Source organism: Dermochelys coriacea, chromosome 16, assembly GCF_009764565.3.
Source record: "Dermochelys coriacea isolate rDerCor1 chromosome 16, rDerCor1.pri.v4, whole genome shotgun sequence".
In the NCBI taxonomy this organism is placed as follows: domain Eukaryota; kingdom Metazoa; phylum Chordata; order Testudines; family Dermochelyidae; genus Dermochelys; species Dermochelys coriacea.
Window position 1 is genome coordinate 16,264,531 of NC_050083.1, and position 19,412 is coordinate 16,283,942.

The window sequence follows — 19,412 nt, forward strand, 5'->3', positions numbered from 1 at the left end:
AAACTGGCTGCTAAAAATAAAAGTTCACATCCCACACACAGAAGCCTCCCTGCTGAGCTAGGAAGACAGAGGGGAACAGCTCACGTTGGTGCCCTGCACACTCCACTGGCTCTTAGTTCACTTCTGAACACAGATCAAAGTCTTAGATATAATCCACATGGCCCTTGATGGCCTAGGACCAGGCAATGCCCCTGTGTGAGACAGCTGTATGCCACTGGAACACTACAGCTGACAGAACCTAGGCTGGGCTCCTCGGGTGCTGAAATAAGGGATTTCTCAGTGGAAGGCCCCAAGTTCCACAATTCCTGACCAGAGGAAGTTAGATTGAGCCCAAGTATGACCTTCATCAGAACACAATGCAATTTAGGTATTCATGTTTCCAAACCGGGGGGTGGGTGGGGGAGTGTGTGTGTGTGCGCGCGCGCACACACACCATATATGTAGAGCTGGCCCCCAATCCCAGAGCCCTTGAAAACACACACACAAGAGTTGGATTCAGTGGAAGTTTAGCCCAAGGAAGGAGCTCAGGATTTGGTTCACAGACAAAATCAGGCTACTATGGAAAGACTTCGGCCATTGGGTTTTATGCAGCAGAACATAATCTCATCTGCTACTCGCTTTCATTTTCAGTTGCATGACCCTATAGAAAAATAGGAGGTAGAAATGCTCATGAGCCACTTCATTGTAATCAGGTGTGAATACAACACAGACGGAGCCTCACCTTGCACTTCCCCAGGATAAAAGCTGCTAGCGTGACAAGCCTCAGTTTGCTGGGAACCACCACCACATGCTGTTTGAGTTTTTCCGGTATGGCAAAGCCTTCCTCTACCGTGCGGGCTGGTGAACACATGGCTTCCTGCTCTGGTGTGGTTCTGTCCCAGGTTTCATCCACAATGGCAATGCTCACTGGATCATGCAAACTGATATCGGCTAACCTCGTTACTCCTGCACCAAACAAAATACATTTTACACGAAGCAAAAGCTTCTCTTCAAGTAAACTGTAGGAAATTGTTCCGCTTTGTCTCCTTGAGTATTAATGTAGTAGGGTAAACATGTGCACCTCAAGAGCAAGGCATGCTGTCTACAGGAGCAGTAGAGGTCAGCTTGAAGTTGATGTAGGTGTAACGTTTTCAAGAAATTGGCAAAACATTCCGACAAACTTCAATGTTTGATACATGAGAGATGTGTGACTCGAGAGAGAGCATAGTCTAGGCGTGCTCTATAACCAGAGGTGCAGGAATAATTGATATAGTGGGGGTGCTAAGAGCCATTGAACCAAACCCTGTCTATGATGGAAACCACTTGAAGCTGGGAGTGCGGTAGCACCCCCAGCATCCCTAGTTCCAGCAACTATGTCTATAGAATCATGGGTTTCAGAGTAGCAGCTGTGTTAGTCTGTATTCGCAAAAAGAAAAGGAGTACTTGTGGCATCTTAGAGACTCACGAAAGCTTATGCTCAAATAAATTTGTTAGTCTCTAAAGGTGCCACAAGTACTCCTTTTATTTTTATAGAATCATAGAATATCAGGGTTGGAAGGGACCTCAGGAGGTCATCTAGTCCAACCCCCCTGCTCAAAGCAGGACCAATCCTCAATTTATAACTTACCCTCTGTGAGCGTGGCTGAGAGCAGGACATTCTGCCGCCTCTCACTCTCTGCATTTAAAGTATTGAGTATCACGGTCACATCCTTCTCAAAGCCCATGTCCAGGGTCCTGCAAATAAGATGGAGACCACAGAAGACATTATGGGAAGATAGAGGAAAAATGAAGGAAGAGAAGGCTCAAGGTTACATGAGCCAATTAGGAATATAGGATGTGCCATAGTAGATTAGATAAGTGGCCTGTCTAGTCCTGTACCCCATCTCCAACAGTGGCCAGCACCAGATGTGTTAGAAGGTGCAAGAATCCCTGTAATGAACCAACTGCAGAATAACCTGCCCAGAGGGAAACGTCATCCAAATGCCAGGCACTTAGGGATTGGTTTATGCCCTGGAGCATGACGGTTTAGATCTCTTATTTTTAAAATACTGAACACATTATCTAATGTAGCTGTAGAGATTCTCGTTATCCATGTCAAATGTCTAAACACTTAAAAGTTTACCTGTCGGCCTCATCCATAATCAGCCACTGAATACGATGGAAGTGAATGCACTTTGTGGACTTGATGTGATCAACCAGGCGGCCAGGAGTTGAAATGAGAATATTTATTCCTTTACGTAATCTGTTAAAATTATATTAAATAAAGAGTTCACAGTTTATCCTTAATCTGGTAATAGCAGTGATCTGGACTTGGGAACTGGAGCCCGCAGAGTACAGGGGAGAAATCCCATCCCTACTACAGTCAATGCCAGAATTCCCATTGACTTCAGTAGGGCCAGGATTTCACTCTAGTTCTTTAAATAGAAGCTGCTTCACACAGCTAAAAAGCAACCAAGGACAACTCATCCCTAGTTTGCAAGAGATGCATCTTTGTTTTCAGCTTTACTCTGCAGAAGTGCCCATTCTTGGATAGCAGCATGCGTATTATCATATAATAGCTCACTTCACTCTTCAGGTTATCTACTACACTAGCTCTTCATTTCCATCATTAATACAAATAATACGCAGCACTAATGTGGAGTTTTCTATCTTCAAAATGCTGTACAAATGCAGTTAATTAATGCAACCCCCTACGAGACAGGTCAATATTTTAATCTCCATTTTACACAGGCAGGGTTAAATAACTTTCCCAAGGCCACAAAGTAAGCCAGTGTCAGAGATTAAAACACAGGCATTCCTGGCTCTCAAGTCTTGTCCTCATAATGCAGAGGGTTTTCCTATGTCAGTGATAAATTTAGATAACGGGGGTTTGAGGCTATTGTGTGCATAAATATATGTGCGTGCACACACACAAACACAATTTGCTTATATATATATATATATATATATATATAAACAATAATATAAAAATATAGATATCCACACACACCCTATATCTGGGTGGACTGATTTAAATCATCACTGTTAATCATGACTTAAATCAGCAAGCAGGAAACCTAAATTTAAAGAATTGATTTTAAATCTTCTCTTGCATTTGTACCTTTTAGTTATTTTCCTTAAAAAAAAAAAAAGTTCATTCTTACTGGTTGGTAATGATTAAAATATCTTGATTTGCAACTAAATATACCTTTTATGCTAAATTTGGCACTTGTTTTTGCTAACCAGGAGGATACACTATATCTATACACATTTACTTTAGCAATTTTATAGCTGAACATACATTTCATTGAATTTTACATGGTTTATAATGTTAGCTAATGGTGAATGATGCATTTCTTATTTACTAGATGATAATTTGTGATTTTTTCAAGCCGCAATTGGATGGAAACTGGAATTCAATTAAAATTGCACAAAACCAGCATTTTAAAATTGTGCTGGATGCACAAGAAAAAAAAAAGCAAGTTTATCAAAACAAGCTCTGCATTTAAAACTGGTTTCTAAAACAAAGGAAATATTAACTGTAGTTAGTGAACTGATGGATTATTTCTGATCAGCATAGACCAGATTTTCAAAGGTACGTAGGCACTGTAAGTTGGCATGCTCTGTCCCCGTACTCTGATGCTCCAGAAACTTCTCAGACTCTGTCCAGTAAGAGGCAACTTCATGTGATTTATTTACATTCCCATCACCAACCCCAACACAATCTTGTGCAGCAAATTTTTTACAGCGCTTTGCCACCTTTAGCCCTTTCCCACAGGGCTAGAGAGGAACAGAGATCTCCCTTACCTGAGCTCTCTGAACACATTAGCCTCAGCTAGCACAGGTCCTCTCTCCACTACTTCCTCCCTGTGTCTTTCTTATAGATGGGCTAATTGGTTCACCAGCCTTCCCAGTCTGATCTGCTAATTATCTTGCATATCCCCACTCAGCCCTGCGTGGGGGAGAAGGGCTGATGGTACATAAGTGATCAGAGTGCTGGCTCATCTGTTAGCTTCCAGCACTGTCAAAGGCACCTAAAGATGCAGATAGGTGCATAGTAGGATTTTCAAAAGTGCTGACACAGGTTGGGCACCTAATTTCCATTGATATCAATGGGAGTTGAAATTAAAGAGAATTAGCACCCAGCCTGCTTTGGCACTTCTGAAAACCCCAAAAGGCACTTATCAGCATCATTAAGGCCAAAAGTATAACTGGGTTCAAAACAGAATTAGGTAAGTTCCTAGAAGATAGGTCCGTCTATAGCTATTAACCAAGATAGCTAATCCTCTGACTGCCAGATGCTGGGACTGGATGACAGGGTATAGATCATTCAGTAATTGCCCTGTTCTGTTCATTCCCTCTGAAGCATCTGGCATTGGTAATAGTCAGAAGACAGGATATTGGGCTACATGGACCATTGGTCTGACCCAGGATGGCCATTCTTATATAATATCTTTGAACAACAGACACCACATCCTTCAAATGATTAGAATTAGTAGACCTCTTTGTCTTCCACCTGGTTTTTATTCATAGATTGGAGGAGAAAACCAGCTTTCCTGCATTTTCAACTCCCAATCAGCTTCCCAACTTTGAATGAACTAATTCAAATGAAGAAAACATTCCCTCTGCACATACTTTTAGTTTCAGTTTAAGTAGCAATTAAGGCAAAAGCTTTTCTGCACAACACAAACTGGAAATACTTCCATTTGGAAAAACTGTAAATACCAGCATTTGCTTCATTAGAAAGATGGACAATAATACAGATACTTAATGTCGAACATGGCTGTGACATTTATAAGCTTGAGTGGATCACAAAAAATTAAATGCATTTTCTTCTTGATTATATATATATAATTTAAAAAGCAGCATTAACTCACTCAGAGTTGAGGAAGGCTCAGTGAAGCAGCATAGTTTTAAAATGTTATTTAAATGATTTGAATCGCTTACAGCAAATTTAACCATAGAAGGTTCATTAAAAAAATAATTTAAATTTAAAAAAAAAAAGTTTTGATTTTTAACCACACAAGGTGTACATTTATATATTAGAGCTGGTAAAAAAAAAAAATTCCAATGGAAAGGTTTTCCGTTGGAAAAATACCTTTTCATCTAAATCAAAACTTTCTGTGGGAAAGTGCTGATTTTTGAGGAAATTTTGAAAAAAATTAAAATGAAAGGTTTTGATAATGTCGAAAAGTTCCATTTTGACTTCTTCATAATAGAACACTTCAATTTTTTGTTTTGAAATCTATTTTACAAGATAAATAACAACATAAAACTAAAAAAGTGAAAATCAAAACAAAAAACATTTGAAAATTTTGCAGAATATTTAGAAAATCTTTGGTTTTGTTCCGATTCAGAACTAAAACAAATTTCAAAATCATGGAATTTCCCACAAAATGGAAATGTTCGTTCCCACACAGCTCTTATATATATAATATCCACTCATTCAAGAACACTGTTTAGGATTATTTGCTTACAATTAAATAAAAAGTGTGAGATTTTAATAGTAGGGGGAAAAATCCAGCTGTTCTCTCCATGACAAATACATTCCCGTTTCAGACAGCGCTGTCAACTTATAAATATAGGTGTTTGTCAGAGGAAGAGAAACACTGACATCGACAGGGGTCATCTCATCAGAAGGCTCATCAACATTTTAAAACTAGAGCTAACTGAGGGAGGCGAATACTCCCTGCTGACCCAGTCACTATTCTGTGTAAGATCTGGGGGGAGAGGGGCTTCACCCTTTGATCAAACCACAAGCATCTCTCCCAATAAAAAGGCATTCTCAGCAATAGAAACAGATGAAAGGATACAAGTAAAAACCAAATATAATTTTAAGAAATTGGCTTCCTACCTGGCTTTTTCAGACTTCCTCTTTTCTCCCCCCATTAGCACGCCAGGCACAATCCAGGTAAATGGCTACAGTGGGGGTAAACCAAGACCTATATGAAGTAGTCTTAAGAAGAGGCCTGATACTAATCCAAAACTGATTTTTCTTGACAAAAAGAGAGGCAACTCAGATTTATAGCTGTGCTTCTGATTTGATCTAACAGATACAGCCCCCATGCACTGTACGACCTGCAGCTAAATATCAGTGGTAAATTTAATTCTAGCTATTTAACTTGCTTCTAATGTTGTTTGGGAAGGTGGAAATACAATCATTTTTGCATCGCTTCCAATAATATAAGAAGTCTCCCCCTCCTCCCTGTGTAACCTAAATGATCAAAGACAATTTGCAATTCTATTTCTTCCTGTTGCCTTTTAAGCAAAATCTTCCTATAGCCAAGCAAAATATAAAGAAACATAATAAAGATCCGTTATATAGGTTTGTTATCGGGCTAATAAAGGCTCCCAAGATCAAATACCAGCTCCACTGAAGTCAATAGGAGTTCTGTCATTGCTGTCAATGGGGTCCTAATCTCCAGCAGAATAGAACAGTTTTTAACAGATGAAAACAAAATATGGACCTCCCTCCACCTCATTCAAGAGGGGGCATGGAAGAAAGATGGAACATAAGTTTTAACACAGTACATAATTAACCACAAGATATGTAAAGGCCAGGACACTGCTCAGCTTGTGATATGCCATGTAGCAATACAAAGAACTGCCCTAATGGAGCAGGCCATTGGACCATCTAGTCCAGCATACCATCGCCAATAATTTATTACATTTAAACTTATAATAAATCAAATAAATAAATAAAACTTTAAAAGGAGTGTATCGAAGGTTCTAGGTGCCCTAACACATCGTGAATAACACAATAAAATCCCAGCAGCATTAATAATTTCAACAGGAATTCAGCCAGCCCCTTACAGAAATGTCTTTCCACCCCTTCATCATTATGGGAAGCCCTTCCAAAAACCCGATCAAACAAATTAGCTATACCAGGAAATGTAGGCCTCACCAACACTACAAATTTTACCACACTGGGCCATCATACTATAACAAAGCAGTGGCTCTGACTGTATTTTAACAAGGTTTAGTCTTGCTTGTGTGGATATTACCTGTTACACATAAGAAAGAAGAAAACAAGAACACAAGTCCAATTTTCCCCTCCTCATTGAAATGTCACCTTTAACTGCTCTAGATCTTGATAGAATGCAATTGGCCAATGTTAAAAGGAAGACTTGAATTTAATATCAAAGATCTTTTAATTATGACATTTAATTACAAAGAAAAAATGACTAAAATATTTTTAAAATGTCTTTAGTATAATTTAAAAAAAAACAACACCTTGACAGTAGGATGATGGGGTAGGACTTGGGAAACCAGCTGGCTGCATGGGAAGGCAGAGACTAGGGCCTAGATCTTGCAAATGCTTATTCATAGGCATAACTTTACCACTAGCTGTAGTCCCACTGAAATCAATGGAACTACTCACGGAAGTAAAGTTCAACATATGAGTAAGTGTTTGCAGGACCATGGTCTAAAGCTGTTGTGAGGGACGTTCTATTATTCTTACCATCATTTTCTTTGGGTTAATTTTATCCAAATTAAAAAAAAAAAAAAAAAGAAAGTACCAACACAACACTTTGCAAGTCTCCAATTTCTGCACACATTCAAGTGGCCATTTGATTCCCTGAGGCCTATTTTACTACATCAGAGCCTTCTCTGTCTAACATCAGTCTAAGTCCAATGATATCTGTCCCTGTAAGAGTTCCCATTCAGAGCCATGGAAATTCTGAAGCAGTGGCAGGCATCTCTAAAAACAAAACATCGCAACAAATCTATTTTTAATATCTACTACTCTTCTTTAACAAATATGTATTTAGCTCCCTAGGGTATTAGAATGAATCACCACAGCAGTCACTGAATAGTTGAAAACATCCAATAGGAAAAATCAAGCTTAAATGTGCTCGACTTTCCCTTGAACGTTAAAAATAAAGTGAACTGGTTTTATTCTTTATTTTAAGGACCAGATATCCTGTTAGGTACAGAGTCCCCTCAACTCCCTGTTGAGCTTAGGGGAAGTGACTATGCTTAGCATCTCATAGCAAAAGGCTCAGGAAGGAGTGAAAAGGAAATAAAGAATGAAATCCTTACCTTCAGCAATTTCTGGACTATATCAAAGCTCTGTAGGGCTAGCTGCAGATATCAACAGATGAAAATAAAGTTTTATGGAAGTCTGACCTGTCTGTACTAGAAGGATAGCTTCACGCAATATATATAAAATTTTGATTTTTCTGCAGACTCTTAAAAACTGGTGATGTATGTTATTAGAATTCTAAATATCTTTATTAAATAAAAAAAATATACCCCACCCAGTATCCTATCAATTAAACAGTCAGCAAAAAGGAAGAAACCTCTATTAGCTTTGGACCTATACAAAAACAATGTCTTGTGCTCCCTCTGCTGGTTCAAATTAATAAACACTGTTCTCAGAGCTGTGCACATTTCCATTGACATCTTCGGTGATGTTGATGCACAAGAAAGAAACTATCCAAGTCATGCTGGGTTTTCCTTGACTAAAACCAGTGTGGTATAATATAGAATGTCTTCCAGGAGAAAACTGTTAAAGAAAGGGAGTGTAAACCACGGGTTAAAGCAGTGGACTGGCAGCCAGCACTTGTGGGGTGCATTTCCAGCACTGCCATTGACTCACTGTGCGACCAAGGACATGCCATGTGACCTTTCTGCAACTTCATTTCCCCACCTGCGAAGTGGGGATAATATCTACCTAGCACACGTTGCACATGTATATGAGTGAGGCTTATTTATGTGGGTAAAACGATTTGTATACCTCTGACAAAACGTGGGCAAGTGCTAAATATTATTTATTTGCCAAACTTTCAAAGAGGCCATTACAAACCCTGGAAAGTAAAAATAATACCAATTGTAATCACAGACTAACTTTATAAATGTACTCAACAGCAACCCTTTAATCCATTTTACAAACATGCTTAGTATTTATGCAGCATCCTGGGGAAGCAGAAAGTTTGCCGCTGTAAAAAATATAAATAGCTTCAGAGCCTTCTCCCTTCCCAGAATTGAGCTGAGATACTGCAGTGCAGGTTGCATAAAACGTTGTGCCCAAAACTAGTTACCTGTGATCAATTCTCCACATGGAAGTTATTAGCGTTTGATATGGAAAACATTGATACTCTGCTCTGAAATTGCCTTTGTAAGGCAAATAAAATAAATCAAACAAGAGTTCAGAGAACAAACAAACTCCTGGTTTGCCATACATTCACTGATGGATTTGAAAAGGGGCTTTAAAAATCAACAGGAATGTCTGTATAAACCATTGCGTTTGCAGCACTGATTTTACTAACAAACTCTCGCTTCCCATGCTAGGCAAATTTCTCCCTTCCCATGTATTAAGCCAAGGAGCTTCCAGTGTTGCCAACCAATTCTTAAACACAAGGGGAAACCTGGATGTTTCTCCCCAGCTTACTTCTGTATGGCACTGAAGGCAAGAGAAAACATTTCATACTGACAGCAAATATTCTTACTGGAAGGGGAAGATTTGAGTGAAGGATTGGAAAGGAGAGAAGAGATGAACCACCAAACCGTCCCACTGGGCATCCCAAATCTCTCACTCTTAAATGCTTACTTTTTGTTAAATTAAAGATGACAGGGAGACTTTGATAGAAGGGAACACATGGGGTACAGAACTGAAATCAACGTTGGACTGCCTCTCTTTATAGTTCACCACTAACTGGTGAACATGCCAGCTGATAGTATGGGATATCCTGGGAAGAAACATTTGCATGTGGGGGATTGGAGATCATGTGGGCCAAAGATCACCACTGGTAGTTGTAGGCACAACTCCACTCCCTGCAATGGAGTCGCAAATGCTTATGCCAGGAGTGAATTCGGCCAATAATTCCTCCTGGCAATGACACAAGCCACGAATCTCTACCTGAAAATCTACCCCTCAGCACTGGAATAAAATCAAGGGTATCCCTAAAAGATCACAGAGCAAGAGCTAGTGCAAGCACTGCCATGCTGAAAGTTATTATAATGTAATTTAGGATGGAAATTAGAGCGTACCGCAGGAGGCACTGAACTCCCCTACAATTGACATTTTTCATGTAAACGTCTCACTAGCTAAGACATCTCATGAGCACTCTTGAGCTTGCCAAGAGCCCAAACCTGCTCCTACTGGAATCAACAGCCAAATACTCAGGGCCTGAGAAAATAACAAGAACCACAACTCTAAAATGCCTGCATGAACCTTAGAAAAAAGGCGACTTAACTTACCTCTCTTGTTGGAACTAATATAAGTGCATAAGGCCCATCACTGCGCTGCAAATAGAAGAGACAGAGTACCATTGAGCAGAATGCACCATGAACTCAGAGAATCATAGAAGACAGAGGTGGCTATTCGCTCATGAAATCAATCCTACTGAGGTTCAAGGCAGGATTGTCCCCCTCGCTGTGTTGTCCAGTCCAGTTTGAAATGACTCAAAGCAATGCAGATTCCATCACTTTCCTTAAGACTTCTAGTGAATTTCTACTAGACAGCAGAGCTCCGTTAGGAAATTGTTCCCTGATATTCACCTACATTTGCTTTTGCACAGTGTCATTCTATTGCTCCTAGTTATAATCATAAACAAATCTTTTTTCCCCTCCCTGGTGCTAACAGCCTTTAAATGTTAGTAGAGGATGGTCTTCTCTTTTTTGCACTCTGAAATCCATTATGCTGATCGTGCAGTTAAGATTTTATTATGTTACACACACCTGTTATATATGATCTATACAATTTCACATATTATTTCTTAGTCTGCAGAAATACACTAATATTTGATGCACACAAACAATTAGACACACAAGAGACAGACAGTGACAACCCAGGCTGTTCTGCAATTATTTCAACCCATAAACAATTTCAGAACAAATCCCCCTTGTCACATCCTAAAGAGGCACAAAACAGGAGGAGAGATCTGCAGCACCATCCCCTAGGTCAACATGATGATCTGAATGGGGAAAGGCTGTTGAAATATATGGAGGCCAGGACATGAAGAGGAGAAAGCATACCAGGAACCTGCCTTTGCAAGTCTCTGGACCTCCACCCTAGTTCTGAACCACTGCCATGCTCTGAAGCCAGCCTCCTGGCATGCACTGACCACTCCCACCAGGGTTTGAAAAGACATGGAGAGGGAGCTAATGCTGCTCCTAGAAGTGTCAACCTCCAAATGCTTTAAGCATGGCAACTCTTGATGGACTTGAGAGGGAACATATAAGATAAAGCAGCTGTTCCCCGACTCTTCCCGCTTCAGGAACATGGAGCCAGGCTCTATTGCTGCAGAAAGAAAAGAGGTAGCTATGCAGGAATGGTGCAGGGAATCTACCATGTAACCACCTTTCCCACTACACAGATATTTCCCTTCCCCTACTCCCCACCTTGAGATTTTGGCCCATTCATCCACCCTCTGTGCTACATTAAGTGTAGGGGAACATATAGCCCTTAATATTTTCTTATATTGCTTTTATATTTACAGACTACGAGGGTCATGTAGGCCAAATTCCAAAATGTCATAACTAAATAGGGAGAGAGATTGCTTAACCATCATAACAGGAGAAGACACTACTGACCTCAGTGCACCAGCTGTAGTTTATTTTTATTGCTTCGAAAATAAAAGAGAGCACACTTATTTCTATGGTACATACCTGTATTTTTGACTTCATTCCCTGCAAGGACTGTACAAGGGGGATGCCATAGGCAAGAGTTTTACCTTAGTAAGAAAAACAACAAGATGTTTATGTCATTTTAAAACTGGTAGAAACTGTAGATTTCAGTAGTGATGGGAAATCAAATTTAATTAATAGGAGGAAGGTTTAAAACAAACAAAAGGAGGTACTTCTTCACATAATGCACAGTCAACCTGTGGAACTCACTGCCATGGGATGCTGTGAAGGCCAAAAGTATAACTCAGTTCAAAAAAGAATTAGACAAGTTCATGGAGGATAGGTCCATCAATGGCTATTAGCCAAGGTGGTCAGGGATGCAACCCTGTGCTCCATGTGTCCCTAAAACTCCAACTGCCAGAAGCTGGGATGGGACTACAGGAGATGGGTCACTCAAAATTGCCCCGCTCTGTTCATTCTCTCTAGAGCATCTGGCAATGGCCACCATCAGAAGACAGGAGACTGGGCTAGATGGACCTTTGGTCTGGTCCAGTAAGGCTGTTCTTATTGTCTTAAGTGAATCATGAAAAAACAGAGATCCCACTACTCCTAAATTGAGGTCAGAGGCCAGAAACCTCAAATGGGAAGCTTGATGGGTCATGGGGTCAGATTTGGAGAAAAAAGGTGGTGATACTCTTTCCAGCCCCACCTATGTGAATCGGCAAAATTTGATGCTGCTCACAAAAGATTGAGCAGGTATTCAAAATATGACACTCTGAGCAGCCTGGATCCACTGGTCCCCTCGAGCGTGGCTTCCTCTTTGGCCTTTGCTGGGCTCCTTGGATTTGGGACTAGCTGGCAGATGCTTGTCATGATTGAGATACTCTGGTGGAGCTGCATGGAAGAAATCTGCACACCCCGTATCTACAGTTTGCCTGTCTCTAGCCAGTGTCGTTGGTCTGTCATTTTCACAGACTGTAACAGGTGAACGTAACACTTCGTTTAAGTATACGTAATCCAAATAATATTGTGCCTGAATAAGGAACACTGTCAATTAAATACTGACCTGACCCTGTCTGGGACCTCACCAGTGCATCCTTGCCTTTTAGCAGCACAGGGATAGTTTGCTTCTGAACACTAAGTAACAAACAACACAAATTAAGAACACACAAACACCAAATAAGTCTCTAAGTATTAATAAAGATGTGAGGTTTTAAAACCCTTCAATTGTTTCAAAACCATTACCTGGGTTTACACAACCTGGATGCTCTCCCATTTATTGCTGAAAATTACTACACCAGAAATGGGGATTCGTGAAAATAGAGCAACAGGAAAATGTTATTGGTACTAAATAGAAATAAGGATGATTTTGTGGTTAAAGCCCAAGAGCCAGGACTCTTGGGTTCCATTTCCAGCACTGCCAATGACTCTTTACATCAAGTTACTTTATGGCTTGCTTTTTGGAGGTACGGCACACTCACAGCTCCCGTAGACTTTCACAGGAATTGTGGGGGCTTATAAATTAATTACGTTTGTAAAGTGCTTGGAGATCATCCAGTGAAAGGTGCTACAGAAGTGAAAAGTATTTTATACAGGTTAGTTTACCTGGTCATACTAGACATCTTCAAGACAGTGGTTATTGTGGAAACCTAAAGGGATAAATACAGTGTTAAAAGGTTTTAATTCTATAGTACTCACTTTCATGACTTTTGCAATGCAGGAGAGGGAGAAACCCCAAAGCATGGTATTCTTTCCCTCTCTCTGATCACTAGTCCAGGCAAGTGCTTGGAAAAGTTCACTGGTCCTATAAGTATCCTGCTAGTCCCTCAAAATGTTATTAATCCTGACGGGTCATGACATGCTATCAAATCATGGCCTCAGAGTGATCCTCAACATATTTGGTCTGCAACCCACATGAAACCATGGGAGGTGTTTGGATGCAGTGGGATCGGGTGCCAGCAGGGCCTGGTGTTAGCAGAGAACGATGATCTGGGACTGGTGGGGTATGGGCTACTGGTGTTGAAATGGCATTTGCATGTAGTGCTGATGTGGGTTGCTGATGTTGGATGGAGCACAGCTAAGGGTACTGATTGGGAGGTTGATGCAAGACCTGCCCTCAGATGGCAACATCACTAGTGAGCTAATCGGAGTCACCAGGAGCGGTTTCTACAGGGAGCATGTCTTACTTCACAGGGGGATATCCTCCAAAAGTTCATCTCCATGTATAAAAGCACAAACCCTCCCAACCAAAGACCCATTAAAACCAACACAGTAAAACAGCCTTACACCACTACACAATGACCTTGTTGCCCATCTAGCACTCACCAGATGGGGATGGAGGTCCAGCTGGCTGAATGAGTCCGAAGTGAATACTCTTTCCTGCACCTGTTTCACTCCACCTCTGCAAGTTAGGGGAAATAATCCAAAGCAACTTGAGACAGTTCCAAACCCACGGGCTACAGGCCAGATTCATAGGAGAGTCAAGCTTGGGTTCCAATGCAAAGATCCCAGTGGCAGAAAGTCTGCCTGAAACAAGACATCTGCCTGGGGAAGGGACATGGTCAGGCCAGCCATGGAATATGCTCATTCAGCACATCCCTAGGGCATCCTCCAGGGGAATCCCCCCATTATTGGTGAATCCTAATGTAATTTGCACCTTCTGGACACAGCAAAAGTGAATCTGACCCCTTTCTTAATGCTGCTTTTTCTTTACAGGGGCTCCCATTAAAGCCTCCTTTCACGATCCAGCACGACAACAGACAATGAAGGAAAACTACCTAGTCAGGACATTGTTAACAGCAGCTAGGGAACCTATTACAATACTCCGGCTCCTGAGGGCCTACCCCACCAAAGGGCATGGGATTCATAAAGGACCATCCAAGAAATAAAACAATTTAGAGCCAGGTTAAATCCATAGGGCAAACCAGGATGATCTCCAGGCTACAGTGTTATAAATCTAGGGAGAGGTACAGTCTATTTGAAAGGTTTCAGAGTAGCAGCCGTGTTAGTTTGTATTTGCAAAAAGAAAAGGAAAACTTGTGGCACCTTACAGACAAACAAATTTATCTGAGCATAAGCTTTTGTGAGCTACAGCTCACTTCATCGGATGCGTTCAGTGGAAAAAAAAGTCTATTTGAGTAGTTTGAGAGCACTCTCTGCCATGGGTCTTTTGAAAATACCAACCAACCCTAGGTCCAATTCTTCCATCTGCCACTTAATTCAATGACAAAACTCATACTGACTTCAGCGGAAGCAGAATCAGGATTTTTGCCTTATTAGATCAGAGACTCTCAGCATGGGGATCACAACTACCCTGCCCTTCCTACTCAATTCAACATGGGTTCTTATACCTTCCCAGATTTGAAATGGGAGAAGGCTCCTGGCTAGAACCAAGGTACATGGGTGGGCCTGGATTAGAAATGGCTAAAAACCACCATACTAGATGGATGATGAGATTGTAAATACATAGCAATGGGGGGAAAAGGATAAAGCCTCATGCTTTGTACATATAAGGGTGAGAAATCAATAGCATTTTAGTGGGGGGTGCGGGATTGTTTGTTTAAAATACCTGTGAATTTCTGGAATCTCAGGGTTGTTTTTAAACAGACAAGACGTCTTAATGAAAGGTCTGCTGCTTAGGCTCTCATTCTGTCTGTCAGCAGAGTGCTTCTTCAGAGGAGATTTTGATGACAAATTTCCCTTCACACAGATGTTAGCCTCCTTAGTGCATTTCTTGATTGGGGATACTGACAACTTGTGTTTCTGCTTTGAAGGTGTGCCTTCGTCTGCCCATTGGAGCTTCCTTTTCAGAGCTGTAGGTTGCTTCAGTGTTAGCAAATAAACAGGATGGATTAATATATAAGGATTAACTATGCAATACTATACCCTTCCTAAGGCCCTAGAGAGTTGCATCTCTTCCTATTGGAACCTTCATGCCCATGTATAGAGAGCAGAGTTTGATTTTGCAACTGGACCTGTTCACATTCTTCAGAGAAGAGTTAGTAATACAAATAGTAACAATCTAAATTCTTATTTTGGTGCCCATCACTACAGTATCTGATCCAGTTTCTATACTAACTGAACAGTACCCTCTTTAAAATATATATAATCCAAAGCATTGCTGTGCAAATCTCATGATCAGATTGAAGCCAGACCTCCACCCCTCGTCTTTCTTTCTCTCTTTCAGGGATGAATCCTCCTTGATTCTGACCTGTGCTTCCATCAGGCTTCAGGAATTCTGATCTCTCTATTCCTGGCTCTATAGTGATCCTAATTTCTTTTGAAATTCCTTCTGCTTCCTCTTGGAAATGTTTTTGCTCGCCCCATATTCCTCTGTTAATACTGAGGCACACAATTAATTTAATTTTCTTCCATCGCTGAATGTCCTTCACCATCTCATGCATGTCCTACATCAGTCACGTCGTTTTGCTTACGTACCTGAAAACTTTCTGAATCACCTTAACTCGCTGAGCAATCCTCTATTCTTTCTCTACTCGTCCTTATATTTCCTCCTTATCCTCCACATTCTGGATTTCATTCTGCAATCTTTCCAGCCTTCTCTGCACATGCCTTTCAAGCCTTTATTATGTTTTGCCTTTCTTTCTTCAATTATATTGGCCTTTACAAAACAAACTCCTAGGGCATGCTCCTTATCTGGTGTAAATCAATGCAATGCTCGTGACATCAATGGAACTGTGTCAATTTACACCAGTTGAGGGTAGATGGCTAACAAAAGTCTTGAGAAGACTGTACATCAATTTCTCTTTAAATATTTTTTATTATCCCTCCATGTCATTTCCCCCATTGATGTATCTTATTTAATGTTGTCCAACATCTTACACATTCGTCCAAAATGTGCTGAAATTCAAAGGGGGGCTGTCAACGTAACAGTTTTTTCTTAAAAAAGTTCCCCAATCAGGCAGTTAAGATATCACCAAATCCACTCCTACATGCCCCTTCTAATATCAGCATAACCTCCGTGCCCTCGAACACTTACATCACACACATTTTCATACTACTACTAATAATTTTAACATGTCTGCATCTGCTTAAAAACCATCATGCTCTCACAGTGGTTAAGAAGATATTGTCATTTGCTCTTGATGTTAAACAACTTCTTTCAGAATTCTCTCCTCTACTGGGGAATAGCTTGCTAACTGAATCCTATAATTCCATTGATTATGTAATTTTCAAAAGTGCCTAAATCATCCAAAGATCTAGAAGGATTAATTTACAAAGAGGCTCACACGTGCCATTTTCAAAATCATGCCCGTCAGATGATGTATTCTTTCACTTCGACAGTCACAGCCAACGATCCTAATCCAAAAATCTGATCTACATGGGCAAACCTTTGCACTTATGTAGAGATACACTGACTTCAATGGGACTCAGCATGGGTGCAAATTCCATCCATGGGGGGTGGAAACCAACAGACTCCAAAGCACAAGATTTAGAGCTATAAATTTTCTTGGATGTTGATACTTATGCAGCCCTTTCGGCATTTCATTTACTGATCAAGACCTGTCACAAGGGAATCTCTTCGCAGACTACACAATGATTATTATATATATTAACAATATTTATTATCATTTGTTAACTACGCTCAGTACTATTCAAGACACATGAAGACTGCAGGTGCTGGGTGGTGGTGGTGGCCTGTGATATACCAGAAGTCAAATGAGATGATCTGTGGTTCCCTCTGGCTTTAAACTCTATGACTATTACAAAGTCCCTACTCTGAAGAGTTCACAAACTAAGGTTCCAATCCGACAAAAACATGTGCTTAGCTTTAACCCTTTGAACAGCCCCATTGAATTTAATGGGCCTAAGGCTCTGACCCTGCAATGAAGGACTTCTGCGTCCGCACAGAGCCAAGTCAGTGGTGCTATGACCAGGCCCTGTCCACACAGATCAATTGCAGGATCAAGGAACCAGGACAAAATCCTTCAATTACATACATGTGTGGGCAGACCACTGTGTCTGTGCAGAGCCCCACAATGATGTGCCCAGGCAGATCCAGCTGCAGCACTGGGGCCTAAAGAACAAATCCTGAGACCCTTACTCACAGGAAAAGTCTTTCTTCACATCAGTAGCTGCACTAAAGACAATGGGAAGGTTTGAGTGAGTAAGCAGTGAGCATTGCAGGATCAGGCAGTTTTTATAAATTTGGGGACTTTTAAATTAGGCATAAGGGAAGCATACTGTTGATACTGGTTTGTGTTAGTGAGTCTCACCGAATCAAACAAATAATATAAAACTCACCTTTGGACTGAGACCAAACATAGAAAGACTCAAGCCCAAAAGCAAAGTTTCTGAGAAAGTTACAAGTGATTGAAAAAAAGAGATTCATCATGAAAGTCCATATGTAACCTTAACTACAGTGCAACCTCAATTATCCAAAAATACCAGGGAGACCAAAATCTTTGAGTAATCAGTGGAAGCTGAACCAGCAGGATCCTCTAAGATCAGACTTCAAAGTCTACTTCTGATGTCCTTTTCCCCCCAGACTGTAGACACCCAAATAGCTTCCTCAAAGCTAGTCAGCTCAGCAGAATTAAACAATGAAATACTGCTGAGACTGAGCACTGAAGTCCTACTGTATTTTGTTGAGCCACCTGGCCTTCGGGGAATTCGCATGTGATCCCTGATTCAAACCTCACTTATCTGAACCACCTCGTTCCCAGAACCAAGATCCCATCATCCATACTAAAGTTGGAGGGATTCGGGGTGCAGTGGACCCAGTTACAGAAAAGTGAATAATAACTTAATGCTTATTTCAAATCTTAAAATAAAAACAAACAAACAAGAGGGAATGACTTGCTGCAAAGCACAAACCATAGCAGTTTAGGTTTATAATTTAGGTTTTCAATTCTTTTCTGAAATAGTTTGATCAAAGTTTTTTTCTGTTTGTATCAGACTCGGATGAAGAACTAAACATACCCACTTGTCCTTGCCGGGCAATGGCTTGCGGAACCGCTTGTGTCCTGCAGAATGGTGGGACTCTGGGGAAGGCAGAGAGCTCACGTTGAGAATCAATCCCTCATCTGCCTCCATGGTTTAATACACAGCTTTTGAAGGGGGCCTTTATCTGCAATAAAACCACAGCCCCGAAGCATATCACTCCACAGAGACACCCATGCGATTGCAGAGAACCAGAAGCTCCAAGGCAGAGTTTAACTTAGCAGCAGCGAGCAACACCAGCCTCCACATGTGCTACCCACTCCCAGCTCAGCCCAGTGAGGGAGGACCCCAAAAATAGCTGTCTTGCAAAGTCCCCTAAACAGCAAATCGCAGAAGCACTTCTCTGGACAGATCCAACATTTTGAGCCAACCGGCTCAGGGTCCTACATTCTTACTGAGAGAGGATTTAATTTGAAGGGCAATGTTTTAAAGTCTCTCTCTTTTTTTGCGAGGAAAGATTTTTTTGCAGTACCAATGAGACTTTTAAAATCTCACCGACTTGGGCTGCTCTCAAACTGGGAAAAAGATTGAAGAAGGAAGGCTCTCTTTTTTGCAAATTAATGATTGAAATTCTTAAAATGTCGCAGTTACATTTGTAGAGCAAACTGCTTCTTTCCAAAGAAAGCAGCTTTAACAATTACTCTACAAACCCTATTCCAAATATTTGCCATTTCCCTATTTTATTCTTCCAAAAATCTCTCCCGATCCCATGTATTTCAGAAGAATTAAAATGCATTTCACTGCCAATATCCATGTGTACAGCTTTCAGTATCCCCAGGACAATGGGTTGGCATACAGCATAAGGCCACCAAGTATCTTTGGTGAGGATGGACGGCAGGTCAGGTAGCTACACAGACCGAGTGGTTGCAGTAAGGGCTGTGAGCTTGCCAGGGGCTGAGGATCCAACTGTTACAAATCCTGCA

At 40.9% G+C, this 19,412-nt stretch overlaps 1 protein-coding gene across 4 annotated transcripts in view; it reads right to left on the bottom strand.

Annotated features, from left to right (window-relative positions):
* Positions 1 to 18,842, bottom strand: part of DDX31 (DEAD-box helicase 31) — a 69,001-nt gene extending 50,159 nt beyond the window's left edge. The window contains exons 1-12 of one of the 4 annotated variants that reach the window (XM_038374965.2): positions 18,469 to 18,842; positions 15,098 to 15,351; positions 13,855 to 13,930; positions 13,135 to 13,178; positions 12,596 to 12,666; positions 11,572 to 11,636; positions 10,162 to 10,206; positions 8,002 to 8,043; positions 5,813 to 5,877; positions 2,102 to 2,221; positions 1,607 to 1,713; positions 722 to 945 (exon numbers count right to left, since the gene is read on the bottom strand). In XM_038374965.2, the coding sequence (XP_038230893.1) occupies positions 722 to 945; positions 1,607 to 1,713; positions 2,102 to 2,221; positions 5,813 to 5,877; positions 8,002 to 8,043; positions 10,162 to 10,206; positions 11,572 to 11,636; positions 12,596 to 12,666; positions 13,135 to 13,178; positions 13,855 to 13,930; positions 15,098 to 15,351; positions 18,469 to 18,582 (1,227 nt within the window). In that variant the 5' untranslated portion in view covers positions 18,583 to 18,842. The remainder of the gene's footprint in view (positions 1 to 721; positions 946 to 1,606; positions 1,714 to 2,101; positions 2,222 to 5,812; positions 5,878 to 8,001; positions 8,044 to 10,161; positions 10,207 to 11,571; positions 11,637 to 12,595; positions 12,667 to 13,134; positions 13,179 to 13,854; positions 13,931 to 15,097; positions 15,352 to 18,468) is intronic. The other 3 variants (XM_043498803.1, XM_043498805.1, XM_043498802.1) reach the window with 3 other exon arrangements.
* Positions 18,843 to 19,412: the final 570 nt, after the last annotated feature.